At 29.9% G+C, this 15,801-nt stretch overlaps 2 protein-coding genes across 6 annotated transcripts in view; both read left to right on the top strand.

Moving 5' to 3' along the window:
- DAAM (disheveled-associated activator of morphogenesis-like protein) overlaps positions 1–10,437 on the top strand; it is a 297,495-nt gene extending 287,058 nt beyond the window's left edge. For 4 of the 5 annotated variants that reach the window (XM_067049899.1, XM_067049901.1, XM_067049900.1 and 1 more), the window contains exon 20: positions 7,458–10,437. In XM_067049899.1, the coding sequence (XP_066906000.1) occupies positions 7,458–7,727 (270 nt within the window). In that variant the 3' untranslated portion in view covers positions 7,728–10,437. Of the gene's footprint in view, positions 1–1,091; positions 1,387–7,457 lie in introns of those variants that run through there. The other variant, XM_067049902.1, reaches the window with a different exon arrangement.
- Positions 10,438–13,329: 2,892 nt separating this feature from the next.
- Positions 13,330–15,801, top strand: part of LOC106685270 (uncharacterized) — a 5,342-nt gene continuing 2,870 nt past the window's right edge. Inside the window, exons 1-2 of the mRNA XM_014427840.2 lie at positions 13,330–13,550; positions 15,533–15,663. Of these exons, the coding sequence (XP_014283326.1) occupies positions 13,400–13,550; positions 15,533–15,663 (282 nt within the window). The 5' untranslated portion in view covers positions 13,330–13,399. The remainder of the gene's footprint in view (positions 13,551–15,532; positions 15,664–15,801) is intronic.

The raw sequence follows: 15,801 nt of genomic DNA, 5'->3' as shown, positions 1-15,801 counted from the left end.
ATATATTGCTTTCATCACAAAATTTTCAATATCAACAAAAACAATCTATTAATTTGTAATACACTATATTTGTAGTTCTTATATAGTCCATAGGTAGAAGTCATATTGTAGCCTAATGGTTATTAAAATACTTAAAAGATCGCTACGATTCTGTTTTAAAAAATTTTGATTTTGTCAAAAGATTTTTGCTTAAGAAAATTTGTTTACCCAATTGCTGGGTCAAAACAAAATTATAAACATCTTGCTATTTTGAGTAATATTATTGTCTATTTACTTATTTTCAATTTAGTGGATAACATTTCTACTTGTTCGAATCCTGAAGGAATTCCTTATTAACTTTTTTCTAAGGTATAAAATACTCATCGAGGTCAACTTGATATTATGAATATAAATGAAGAGCTTCTTAAAAAATGTATGTATTAGCTACTAAATCTAGAAAACCGAAGTTAAAATGTGAAAAATTACTCAGATGTCCTCAATACAATTTTAAATGCTAACTACGATCATAGTGGAAAACTATTTGCTAGGTCTTCAGAATTTCAATGGATGCCTAGACTCAGGTTTTCCTCCTCTTATAGACTGAAACAATCGATGTATGCCAAAAATATTTATTTAATTAGCTGCTGAAATTTTGGCAGTAAAACTGTTTAAATGGCTGATAATTTCTTAACTTTATTAAAGGAAAGGAGATATTTAAGTTTTGGATTTAGCTAAATTAATTTATTTTTTAAGTAATGACATAAGAAATTCTGTTGTTGGAGTTTGATGATTGACAGTGGAGGAAAAGTCACATAATATGAAATATTTCCAAAAAATATTCAGGATTAGATTATAATTCATTTAGAAACTTTTGTTAAAAATTAGAATCATAGGAAACCAACCCCCTATAATATTTGTACTGCTAACTGGATTTTTATTTAAATTTACTCTAATAAACTCATCACATTTAAGTGGAACATAGTTCCATATTTTTCAAAATTGTACGGATGAATATAATTAAGTTGTATATTTTAGGAAGAAATTATTTTATATTTCAGCATAAATAAAACTTTTTTTTTTCTCAAATCTCAAAATTTCAATTGTCTTGATAGATGCGGAAGTTGATACGATGTAGGAGAAAGATCTCTTCAGCTCCAAAGGGTGCAAACTCGGATGACAAGTCACGTATCGACAGATGGGATGTGAATTTCTGTTTTATCTTCTTAAAATGATGGCATAGTTTGCTTAGGTGGTGTATGGGTGCAAAGTTCAATTGCCAAATTAGTTCAGCTAATTTTAATGACACCTGGAAAAAAAAAAAGTGAACATGCATTTACTATTTTAAATGATGATATCAGGTACTGATATTTCAGTACTTTTGGCATTGACGGCTTTGAAATTCAACTGAAACAGTTTATTATTTATAGATATTGTTTATTGCTTTGCATTTTCCAATACAAATAAATAAATAATTTTTTATTGTTTATATTAAAGTTCTTAAAATGAATTTTTAAAACTTTATCTTGTAATTATGTCAGTCACGTGTAGGAATCATCATTTGAAAAAATTATTATATCAAGGATATTTCTCTGGAAGTTCTTTCAATCCTCAGTTTTCCAGCTTATATCCTCTAGCATCACTAATAACATTTGGTAGCTTATGATTATAATACATGCAAGAGTGCAATATAATATTATTATTAATTCTCCTCATGCATCACGGATTATTAACAGTTCTTCTAATTAGAAGTTTTTCCAGCCCCTCTTCATAAAACCTCCGAAAGTATATTTATAGAATGTTTTTTGTATAATGTCCATTTGTAAGTGCGATTTTTTTAGAATAATCTATTGGTTACTGAATGACTTAAATTTTTTGGCCTTCCTGGTTTCATAAATTTTAATAATGAAATTTAAATACACCCATGCTTATATTTTAAAGTTTGCTAATTTGCTTATTCATAAATTGTTGTCAAATTAACTCTTTTAATATTGCTCCTAAAGCATTTATTTCAATGTTGCTCAACTAGATATCTTATGTGTAGCTTTTACTTTTTTTTGTCACCGTTGTTCATTTTCATTTTTTAATTTAGATAAATGCTTTATTGATAGTTCATTTTTCTTTAATAAATATGGCTACTTGTTTTATTAATATATAAGAAAATCGTAACAATAATTTATCTTATAAATAATAAACTGTTTTTGTTGTAATTTTGGACTAAGGAAATCATCTGGGCTGCTCAGCACAAAAAAAAAAAAAAATGTATGATAAACTGAAGCACTGCATCGCTTGTGATACTCTACATATGTTGGCATAAAAAGACATAATTGTTTTTGCACCATTTTTTTGTGTACAATACCAGATGAGCGGGAGAAAGCATATTGGTTGGTGGTGGTATCGCTTTTTCACTTATCTTGCTGTGTCCTAACCTATTATTTGTAATTGTAATTAATATGTTATTGAATTTCTTTCTGTTATTTGTCTTTGTATGTGTATTACTTTGAAACCTATTTACGTTTAGCACCTCACTCATCCGAGAAATAACAAAATTTTCTGAAATAATAATTCAATGATTGTATTTCATAATCCTAGAGAAATTTTTTAAAATTAAATCTTTTTTTTTATTAGTTTTTAATATTCCTTCTTATAAAAAACCAATTCTGCTACAGTCTTCAAGAGTCTTGGGTTCAGTACTTGACAAAGAAGTATTATTTCTGGACTAAGTATTCTGGAAGAATGTGATTTGGTGAGGATAATGTTCAACTGCTAGGTTTCCCCCAATTAATAGAGACTGGGCATGCCCCAGTAGGGTCCCCTGACTCCAGGGTTAGTCCACGGCCGATGTAACAGAATAAATAACATCGGTCAGATTCGAGCCCAGGATATTCCTCCTCCAGGCTCACCTTCCAGAAGTTTCTTGAGTTTCCTACAAAGAGGCATCTCCTCAATCCCAACTAGTTCTTTATAGCAAAGAAAGGCCACCAGATTCAGTTCCTTCAACATATCTTCATGCTCTGAATTCTGCCTAGTCCTCCAGTTGCCTTTTTTACAGAAATGTCCATATAAGGAGATGATTAAGTGAAAATTCCCAACTTGGAAGACTTCAGTGATGTAGAAGCTCTAAAAAAATTGTGGCAGTCTTGGTGCTGAACAACAGGAGTGAAAATTCTGGGAATGGAATAATGTATTAAAATTATATTGATAATGATCAAGCATTCCCTCATTTAGTTTCAAGGCAGAAAATATTAGTGGCAGAATATAATTAATTCTAAGCTTCTAATTGGAGACATGAGCTCACTCAATCAGACCAGTGCTGCCAGGATTGTAAAGCATCTCTAGCCTCCTGCTCTCTTATTACAATATCAAAATTTTTCTGCTAGAATTGACCAGCATACCCATCCCTACCACTTCGTTTCATCCTCAAGTCATGAATGATGAAGTATCTAGAAGAAATTAAAGCAAGAGTATTTGCCAGTAACAATTTTTCGTTTTGCTCTTCTAAAGGCATTGGAGTTCATTGGCCTAAACAATAAACCTAATCTCATCTTATAAAACAGCGATTAGACAATTGTGCCTTATGGTTCTGAGACATATGTACAAGGAACATCATATTAAAAATATGGAAAATAATTGTACTCGATAATTGTACTAGAAAATATAAAAATTGAAAACAAAGTAAAATAAAAAAAAAGTTTATAAATCACTTCATAAAATTGTTACTTGTTGACTCGTAAAATGAAGAAAATTATATTGACTTAACTAAAGAGTCATATTATGTAGCATGAGAATCAGCAAGTAATTTACAAAGAATAATATATCCCATAAAAATTTAAAAAAAAAAAAAAATGTTTATTGATTTTTACAACTATATTTACTTAAGAATACATCTAATAAATTTGATGCTTGGTTATAATGGTATGATACAGGGTTGTTGAGAAACTACCTATTTGTAGCTCTGTAATAACATTCTTCATTAGGAGGTATATAGGCCATCTTCTTTTCAGACACCTTGGAGGATTATCAGGAATGGAAGAGGAAGCAAGGTTAGAAATTAGTGGGTTTGGGTGGTATAAAAAGTAATAAAATATTATTCGAATCACTCCCAGTCGTGAGAAAGGTATGGGACTGGTCTTAATATTTTCAGGAAGTAGTTTCAGAATTCAGAATTTCAGAACTTTAGTAAAGAAAACAAAATCTTTCTTTTTTTTTTAACTCTATAATAGTCACACTGCCCTTGTAGTGTAGCACCCATCCTTTAATTTTATGGAGCATAGGGACTCCTCAGTACTAGTCCTAGGGCGTCATGTTTCCTCATAACTTAACAGGTTGGTATGATTACATTTCTTCTCCCTAGTTTTCATTATAACTTCCATTAGATATTATTTGTGGTACTGCTTTTCTTGTCCATCACTCTGCAAACGTTTTGTTATCTTTAATCATCCCTCAAATACCAAATTCATGTTTTTCCCTGCCTACTGTTACTGCTTAAATATTGGTTATTAAGAAATTCACAAAGTTCTTATTGAACTTGAACGGTATTTTCAGCTTTGCCAAATGTGATGGAGCGATTTCTTGTTTAAGAAAGCTCACCAGGATTGTTTTAATTTTTAATTTCTCCTACCTTTCTAATATTAGTGATGGTTATCAGAATTTACCAAGATGTACAAAAACATCCAGCTTATTTTAAAATAAACATTACAGTACTAAAATGATACCCTTGCTGTTATAGTAAAGCTCCTTGTGATATGTAGATCATTCATTTGCTTAATGATACCTAAAATCTGTTACATTAAAATCTCCAGAGAAGTCCCAAATTCGATCCTAGTAATTCTCAATTGGGTATGATAACCTTTTTATCTTTTAAAAATCAAACTCAGTGGATTAATTTTTATAATTGTAAATTGGAATATAATTTAGACTTGATATATAGGTACTATTCTAATTTTAAATTGTAAGAAAAAAAAGGAACTATAGGTCTTTAAAAAGGACTTATAGTTTCTCCAAGGGGAAAATAAATGATGTGTAAAAAATCAGGAGAAATACTTGCATAAACTATTATTATTATTCTTTCTGATACTTCTACATCTATCCTTTTATTCAATAGTGTTCATAATTTATTATTAGATAGGGCATTATATTTGCCTGTATCCACAGAATATTTTAATGGAAACAAAATCTCTTTTATATAGGGGTGCAAATAAGTTTCCATCATTTTCTATCAAAAATAAAACTTGTGAAAGAATGGTACATTCAAAGTATTGTCCATCACTAGCCACTATCTTTCTGGCTGCATTCAGATACCACATTGGAAGAACTCTTCTTATTTTGAAGCTATCCACGAATCGATCCACTTTTTGGTATTTTCATTTGATGTAAAACACTTCTCAGACAGACTATGTGCCATTGATCAGAACACATGATAATTGAAAGGAGTAATATCTGTAGAACATGGCGGGTGGGATAGCACTTTCCAATTAAGTGTTTCCAAACAGATTGTAACTAGGACTGCAACATGTGGATGAGGATTATCGTGCAGAAGAATAATTTTGTCATGTATGAAGTAGTAACCCAGCACTAAATGTTGTTTTCCTTTGAGTTCTTAGTTCAATCTCATTAATTGTGTTCAATAGAGAATTTCAGTAATGGTTTCGCTCGGTTAAAGGAACTTGTAGGCGTGGTCCTGGGTATTTTGAGGTACTTATTTCCTGCATGGAGTTGGAACCTCTTGCAGGATCATAAAGTGTAAATGGTGACCATATAGAGATTGGGTCTGCTGAAGGTCATGAGGAGGTGAAGATTATTCAATTAGCAGCAGTGACATGCGTAATCATAGCTTACTATCCCACAGTTGCATAAATCTGTTTGGCAGAAATGCCAGAGAGGGGGAAAAATAAAAATAAATATCCATGAATATTCAGTTTAGCTGTTGGTGTTGAAGCACGGCCAGGTGGTCCCCTTGATTTTCTCTTTTTCGGGTTATCATAGTAGATCTATTTTTCATCAATAGTAACGGTACGATTCAAAAAAGCCTTTTTTGTTATGCCTGGCAAGCAGCATTTCACTCATGCAAAATCAGCATTGAATGCCCCTCGGCTTCTGTTTATCTGTAACTCAATATCCTTGTTTTTGAATCATTTTCAGTGATTTCAAACGATATAAAACTGCTTGTTGAATCACTTTTAATGCCAAATCAAGATTTTTTTGCTTCTGAGACGAATCTTCTTCCAATAATACTTTCAATTCCTTGTCTTTGTACAGTTTTGACCTGCGTTCTTTCAGGTCAAACTCACTATTTTTAACTATGAAACTGCTCATGACAACTCTTACTCAATGCAGCCTTTCTATATGCTTCTAGAAGCAATCAAATGCGCCTCAGCTGCAAATTTCTTCAAATTAAAGAAGTAAATCATAAGTTCCCACAAATAAAGTTTTTTCGGCCCAGAACTTCACATTTTCACGTGTAAAATAATCATGTGATGCTGGTATGAAATCACTATTACTTCAAGGTTATTTTGGTAACAAATGACCTAACTTAAGGTATGTTCAATAGCTGACAATTTCAACAAAACTTTCTGGTAAAGATATCTTTTGTCGAACAATGGAAACTTAATTGTACAAACATTATTTTACAGAATATCGAATTATTTAAATGGAGACTAATAATATTATTTTATTTTAGCGTTTATTTGTTTCTTTTGATGTAAATATCCCTGTTGATACTAGAATAATGATTACATTTGAGCAAATATTATATTATCCTGTGAAAATTGATGTTTTGAGCAATTAATTTTCACCATGGGATTGAATTTTATTCAACAGAGGTTTTCGAAAGTTCTTATCAATGGTTGGGAATAGGTGACTCTTAGTAATTGTTCTACTTAGTTCAAAATTGCTTTAACTGTAATTTATTTTAGTTCAGTTTAATTTCATTTGTAAATATACATTGTTTGTTTGCACATCATTTTTAGATCAATATAACTTATGTTATATTACATTAACATTAATCAATTTTGTTACTCCTTGGTGATTGTATTTTGTTTCCATAATATTTATGTTAAGAAATATAAATTGAAACTTTCTGTATTGTTAAAAATACAAGGATTATATTTTTAATCAGTTATTTGAATTAATTAATTATATAGGAAGATTATTGATTGACCATGTGTATAGATGAATGGAATATGGTCCAGGTGTGGTCAAATACTATTTTTATTGAGCTAACGTGGGGCGAAATGTTGGCTCAATAAAAATAGTACAATCATTTACTATTTGAGTTTTTTGTGACCGCACCCGGACCATATTCCATTCAATTAATTATATACTTTTTATATGAATTTTTGGTTTGGTTTTGAAAGGAGTTAACATCACTAATGTCAAAGAAAACTAACATATGTGATATTAATTTTTTTAGTGGATTGAATGCATGTTTAATGTTTATAATGCGTTATATTGTAAATAAATATGCCTAATTATTTTTTTAGATGAAGAAGCGTACAATGGAAAGGAAGAACTCTCGCACCATTGAAAAGAACGGAATAGTAGGTAGCCCAGGTTTAAAGAACGGACTCCAGAATGGAGGTGGAGCGAAGGGTGAATTCGATGATCTCATCTCGGCACTAAGAACAGGGGATGTGTTTGGGGAAGATAAAATCAAACGGGGTAGGAGATCAAGACTGAATGCCTCTCCACCGAGGCGTAACAGCCTCAACAGGGAGGACTCTAGGGAGAGGGTTATCCAAAGGATACAATAAAACCGCTATCTGGGTTATATGTCCTGTATACATTTCGTATATTCCTTTAATAATTGTAAATTATGTATTAACAAAGCTTGTTAATAGTATGTTGGAATATTATTTGATTACCTTTATGTTGCCATAAAGTTTAGTAAAGTTATCGTTAATGACTGTTTTGAGCTTTATTTTGAGTATATAATTTCAATGGACATTTAGATTTGGCATCAGATTTGTAACTTATGACAAATATCTTAGACAATATGAGTTGTACTTTTTGAATCAATTATCTTAATTTATCTTTCATACTTACACTTATTTGAATACATCTTGGATAGAAAATTAAATGCTCACTATGAGAAATGTTAAGTACCTGAATGTTTTATTATTCATTTTATGACAGTCTTTTAGCAAAATGTTAACAATTGTATTTCTGGTAATTAAAATAAAAAATACACACTATAAATGTCTTCTGTTCTGACAAGAAATGAAAAAAATAAAGCTTATTCAGTGCATTTTCTTTGAAAATTAATAATGATATTAATAAAATAGTATTTAACTGATGCCATTTAATAAATTATATTCTCTAAACTTGATGGAACTATCAATGTTTATAACTAGTTGAAATTTTGCATCCTAGTTTTCAAAATGTTTACCGCCCTTCAGATAAAGTAAGTTATTCCAATTCAAAGTATCCTTAGGCATTTTGATTTTAGTCCTATATTTTTTGTTTGCTTTGTGTAATGAATCTTTGTCTGGTGTAAATACTTGATTATTTAAAATGGATGAATTGCTAGTCTTTTCCTTACCATAGATCATTTTTTTGCTCTTTACAATTATCATAGTATTTCAATCTACATTAAATTTGATATTTATTTTTATAATTTTTTTTAAAAGTTTTTGTTCTAGGATTCAAAATTTCTTCTTAGCAATGTAATAACGTTCTTTTTTCATTAAAAAAAAAAAAAAAAAATGTTATTCATTTTATGTATATTTTGTACCATTACTTTATTACCAAAGAATGTGCTATGTTGTTAATTATTTTCTTGATTGGGTCAGTATAATGTAATTATAATTTAAAATTGAGAAAAAAATTCTCAGATTGGAGGGGGGAGGGGTAACAATTTTTATACTGTTTGGACAACTTGCACAACACGTTAAACAATTCACACGACAACTGCCATTATAAATTGTTGCTGCATTTACTGTTGACTTTGAAGTTTTGTAGTTTAGCATCTTTTTAAATGCTAATATATGTTAATAATTTTCATCGGATTACCCTATAGTTAGATTTTATACGAGTGAATAATAGAATTACAATTCAATACTAATAATGTCATTTTAATTTTAGTTTTGACGATATTTATTTTAAAGGAGTTTCATTTATGTTAGAAATTTCTCTAAATATAACTGTTATTTAAATTATATGTTAATAATTTATATTCATTCTGTCTAAACAATTACATTGTATTATTAATGATTTTTAAATAATTTTTTTTTAAAAATTAAATAACAGAAATAATGGCCGCTTTTATTTATAATGTTTTTTTTTATCCAATTATTATAAACACGAATATTTTACAGTTAGCAAGTTATTAATTTACTGTGAATGGTTTATATTTTATCCAGATAAGTTATGTAACCTTCATATTTTAACTCATTAAAATAAAATAAAAATCTTTATAGTGGATCAAAATTGACCAAGTGTGTGACTTTGAAATAAATTTAGAAAATAAGTTTCAAATTAGTTGTAATGTAATTCGATGTAATGGTTATCTGTAGTATCAAATTTTTTCTTTCACCTTCACATCTGACACTGAATTATGTATGTTTTACTGAGAGTGAAAATTCCTCTGATTAAATAAGTCTTGATTAGCCATTATCAATGGAAATATCAATAAATTTAGGTATGTTACATTTGATTTTAATCATTTCTTATCTTCTAGTCTGAAAATAGTGAATTTCTTTTTCTTTTTCTCTCAGGAAATATAATAGAGTTAAATAAATGTAATATAATATATGAATTGTAGATTTGTTGTTTGATATTGTTGACTGAATGTGTCCAACTGCTTTATTTTTTTTAATTAATCGAATTTATGTTGCAGTCTTTTTGAAACATTATATTTTCATGATATAATATTTAAATGTAAATAAGTTTGTTACATTTCATATTTTTAAAAGAATAATTTATAAAAATTATATGCCTAATGTTAAACACTGAGACTAAGATGGTTTATTTTAGTGTATTTCTGGAATGTTTTGTTGTAAAATTATATATTGTGGCATTATTTGGCATTTAAAAGAAGAATTAAAAAAAAAGTGCTTTCTTAATGTTCCTTCGAAAAAGTTATGTTTAGAATTTTTGGAAAAATTCATGTATGACAGCATTTATATACCTTGTTAAAAGTATAACTATTTTAGAATTGAGAAAGTTGATGGTAAGAAAACAATGTGCTATATCGACTACTAATAGTTAGTAAGTATTCTTATTAACATTTTGTATGGAATTGAAATGATGGTCGATCATTTTTGACTGAGATAAATGTTAAAACTTTTTACATTTTTTACATCAAAACCCCTTATCACTATCAATTCAATTATGTATTTTATTATTTTTCTTTTGTATTTTTGTACATATCCTGTTTTGTAGTGAAATATGTAATTGTTATAGATTAGTAAAAAATATATACCTGTACATGAAACAAAATAAATGTATGTTTTCATTTATTAATTATTCATGTTTTGCTTCCTGCTTATAATTTATAAGAAATTTTAACATAAGAAATAATTCATCGATTTATATTATTTTTGATGTTATGATCTCTCGAGAAATGGTGAGTTTTGAAACATTTTTTTTTCCTCAGTGGAACTTGTCTACTAGGGAGCGTGTCCCCCAGGTGGCAGATGGGGGATTCCTCCTAAGAGAGGTGGTCTAATTATAACAAATAAGGACCTGTGGACCAACAGGTAGCCAGTGCTGGGGGGTATAACCTGGCCACCCTTACTCCTGAGGGGACATAAATATTAGGAAGGTCAGTTGTCCAAAGGATACGGGGCCTCTTCTACTGGGCTAATCACAACTTTTCTTTTTTGAGCTAGGTTGTTGAGATATGTACAAATATTCACCACTACGTTTCAGGTGACTTTAAAACGTGGATTTCCATTGAAAGTTGGAAGTCCTTGCCAGCAGATCTGTTCTAGAGGGATAAGTGGAATATTATTAAGGGATACTGTAGGGGAAGAGGTCATATATTTATGATAAGAGTAAATGTGGTTTGATTGGATTTATTTTAATCCTCTAGTTTTGACACCATTCTTTTCACCAGTTGTGGTGAGGAATTGGAGAGTTTGGAATATAATTGATGAAACAGTATTCACTGATAGCACTCATGTATCATCGGTATAATAGTTAGGACAGTGTTGGGATGTCAGCTGTACAAACTGCATAAAGGATAGGACCAAGAATACTTCAACAGTAGACTATTGGATTTACTTTGAATAATACATTGAGAGATAGGAATGCATAATAACATTTCTTATGTTAATCATACATTTCTTCCTCGCTAAATTCTTACAGTACAGGGTACCTGACTTGATTAATGACATTGCTGGGTAGAGAAAAGAGATGTTCGGAATCCGAACTAGGTGATCTGGGATTGGGTATGATTGGAATTGTTACGGTGGGTAAGGGTTCAAAAGGAACCTTTACTAGCCCAACCGTAAAAAGTAGTGAAAAGAAAAGAATAGCCGAATTTTGTTATTTTTGTATTTTTAAATAAGTAAACATAATAAAAGGAACACAAAATATATTAAAATATACAAACTAGAAAACAAAATAATGCTTAAAACTATTACAAAATTACATGAACTGAACGAAAGAGAGAACAAAAAAGGTCTTACATCACTGGTGATTGATGGGGCCCTGGTTGTGGTTATTGTCCTGAGTGGATGTCCTGGTGGAGGTAGATCGATGTACGTCCGGCCGCCTTGTCCTCTTGGAGGATTAGTCGAAGTAGTCCGTCCGCCGTCGCTAAAATAATTTAAGCTGGCGCAGATGGCCAGAATGCTGGCAACTACGAGTATGTAATGAGGAGACAATAGAGAGGATATGTGTGTGCACACTGAGACTCTAAGAAGCCGTCTGTCTATTTTCAGTATAAAAAACAACGGAGAGTAGTTGTTTTGTTTTTTGACTTAATAAAAATCACATGTTCCAATTATCGATTTGTGGACCATATGTTGGCCGCAACAGGAATCTTGGATGAAGTTCAGGAATACCTGAAATTTTAAATATCAAAATGAGTTTCTCCAGGAATTTGCTCAGGATAGATAAATGAGAGATAGGATGGGTACCATTTTGACTACAGATATTTTCAACAGGTTTGGATTATATGTGGATCCAACTACAGTGTTTCAGATGTAGGAGAAGAATAGAACAGCTTTTCGAGGAAGGTGTTTAAGATTATGGGATGTAATAAGGTCATATCCAGCAGCTTTTCTGGAAGGTAATTTCTGAAGGATGGAATAAAATTATGTAATTTAAGATTTCAACTGGTTCAATTTTGATTATCTTATATTTTCATATTCAGAATAGTTAAACAACTACTTCTTGATTGTTATGATTAAAGTTAAATCTAAATCAATATACTGCCACTTTCGGACTGTAAAAAAAAAAGAAAAACAGTCGAATCAACTCTGATTTGAACCTTATTGCCCATGGCTTAAATGTCATCGAGAGATTCTACATATAAAATATTATTTTTTATTGGATCAGAAGAATATTCTAATCTTTATTGATTCAAATAATAAATTTAAGAATATTACAACATATGACATGATTATTAAATCCATACCCAGGATCAAAACTAGGGGGTCAAGTCATGGTACTTCAGGCACGAAAAAGGTGAATGAAACAAAACTTTTAAGAAAATTATAAATGAAATAGCAGTGCTTCATTAGTTATTAAAATTATTTGCTTGAAAAACAATTTAATTTTTAATAAATTAATAATTTTGTTTCCCTTCCAGGAGGAGGCATTTGCCCCCCCCCCTCACTGTTCCTCGGCGGGTACGCTCATGTTTGTACAATTAAAATATTTACAAGTAATAGTACATATATGATATACATGTACTCAGGAAACATATATAGTGTTTTTCTGATGACTGTAGGGTTCACGTCTCAGATGCTAGGTCGCATTATGTTGGTATGTAACCATCAAGTGGCAGATAGAGTAGTGACCAACAGGTAGTAAAAGAGTCGTTTTAATTACTACTAGCATAATTCTATTTGACATCAAATTAAGCGATCAAAACGATCTTCTTTTTTTTCTTTCTTCCAAAAACCCATATTGTACTTGCTAAAATAGTAGACTAAGTTTGCTCTAGTATTGCATCATGTATGGTGGACTTCAAACTGTTAAGAAAGTCAGATGTACGTACTCCTTTTGCAAGAAATTATATGTCTATCATGAGAATTGTTGCCTAAGAGTTCGATTATATATTGACATGATAATTCATACATGGTTACCTATATTATAGAGTTATAACTATATAAGAATTTCAATTCCTATACATAAGTAGTTAATAAGAGAAATAATTTAATACCACATGACAGAATATATGGCTCACATGTTATTAGATTGTATACATCAATATTGATTAGTTTTTAAAACTTTTCATTAGTTAGTTATAGAGATGGATTTTAAGAAAACAGTTTTCAAAACCGCAGATGAAGTAAAAAACTTCGCCAATGAATTGCATTATAAAATACATAGGTTGCTGGATGAAGTCGAAATACCAGAAAAATTATCTTACGATAAGAAATCCAAAAGGCGATTAGTTATCGGTAATTAATATGTGTATTTATGTAGGTGCATTTATTTATTAAGAAACCCTTCTTTCCTTCTGTTTGTATTTTTAGAGTATATGATTGTTTTAATTAACTAATAAGGGTCATTATCAAATAAACTGCCTCTTTAACATCCTAAATGTTTAAAATGCTGGAATAGGTAATTGTTGATAAGTATTTCTTTTTACTATAATTCTTTTAAGTGGTTATGCACAATGTCAATTTTGTGGTACAATTTGGAAAGAGAAAAATAGGAAATAAAGCATTTTTTCTATTCAGAAATTCTTTAGTCATAACAGTCTAGAATAGATTTTTAGAATTTTCAATCATTTTTTTGGTGGTAAAAAGTTTCAATAAAAAAATAATGGTTGCTGTATAAGTTCGTAGTTTACTAAAAAATGCACTGATTGCACGCAATATAAATTTTTTTTTGAGGTGATAAATTTAAACAATGAATTCAATTTCTCCTTAATATATTTATCATGCTTAACTATTTAGTAAAATAGCGGATTAGTGGAAGAGACATGGTATGCATTTTCTTTTTTCATGAGATGGCCGTGGGTGAGTCAAGTATGGCCTATCCGAAGACGGGTTAGAACCACATCTTCTCTCTGTAGCAGATTCATGTTTCTGACTGGATGTTTCGCTGTCTGCTGGGCTTGTCTCTCATGATGAATCATTCGTCTTGCCACTCTTGCCATCCAATTTCTTTGATCCAAGAAATAACTTTGCATGTTGATGATGTTACGACTTGACCTGTCTTTTTAGCTAGTCTGCCTTTTTCATTCCCGGTGATCCCACAATGACCTGGCAGGCATAAAACCAAGACCCTACAACAAAGTAAAGTTAGATTACTGTGTGATCAGGGTTTCTGCCAGCCATATAGCATCTTACTTTGGAAAAACCGTTATTAACGGTCAAAATGGTGAGTAATTTTATCTTACTTCTCGAGCTCAACGAATATTATTGAATTAAAAAAAAAAAATCGGCCAAATTGAACCAAGCAATATTTAGTTAAGATATTGAATATAACGAAACGTGACTGAAAATATTTTTTCGATTTTTTCGAAAACGACTCAAATGATTTTGATTAAACTAGCCATGCCAATGAAGAATTAAATGGTATTTAATATTAGCTAGGTCTTATTAACATTGATATACTCTTGAGAGGGTTTAAATGACAAATTTAAAATAAATCTTCTAAAAAAAAAGTTTTAATTGTTAGCAATAATAAACAATGTCTAAATATAAATTATAAAAGAATTTTGTGAATAAATAAATAAGAAAAAATGAAATATCCGATTCTAACGGTAATAACCGAGACCTCTCGATCTTTCCAATTGAATACGGCTTCTTTAATTTTAGTTAAACTGTTGTATTCTTGGGAAACCAGAAAAATACAGTTTTTTGTACATAATTTTCGCAAACTTTAGAGGCGTTTGTCGAGGGTAAGTTAAGGTTATATGCGCACAGCACTTTTTGACGTTTTCAGATTTAGCACACCTCTACAGTTTATTCAAATCGAGTTAGAGGGTTGAAAATTTAAATCTGAATTGAGTCAGTGTTAGATAGAAAATTTGCTTCATTTTAGCGTTTTATCTCTTTATAATATAATAAATAAAAAGTTGTATATATTAATTATTTCATTAAATTAGATTATTTTTCTATAATTTAGTAATGATTTCTCATCCTGAATCATTTTTCCTTATAATACCCTCTCCTTTTGAATTCATATGTATATATATATATTTTTTTTATCCTTTCTTGAGAAAAATTATTATATACCTTAAAAATTATACATAAATTATTATCAGACTTTCAACTTAAACATATTGAGTTATTTGAATAGTTAAATCCACTTATCTCTAATTTTGAATTTATAATTAATTAATTAGTCCATAGACAGTTTAGATAGTTTAGAAAATGTATTATGAATATCTTTAAATAAATTTTTTTTTCATATATTTATATTAAAATAGAGGATGGAAAAGCTAGCTTGAGAAGACTCGAAACGTTCAAAAAGTTTTTGGAAAACTGGGATAAGAGTAATCAAAAACAAGTGTTGAAGTTGCAGGATATAATAGATATATGGGCACCTGTGATTAAGGATGTATGGTTTCTCCTTTTGCATTATTTTAAATTAATTATAATTTTATCAATATACATACATATATATAAAGAAAACCTACAAATATATGATTTACGAAATCGCAGAAACTATGAAAAAAAGTGCATTGAGAATGAAGAC

Source organism: Halyomorpha halys, unplaced genomic scaffold (genome assembly GCF_000696795.3).
Source record: "Halyomorpha halys isolate HHAL.00 unplaced genomic scaffold, Hhal_1.1 Scaffold675.1, whole genome shotgun sequence".
Classification (NCBI taxonomy): Eukaryota; Metazoa; Arthropoda; class Insecta; order Hemiptera; family Pentatomidae; genus Halyomorpha; species Halyomorpha halys.
This window is presented reverse-complemented; position numbering and strand designations above follow the sequence as displayed.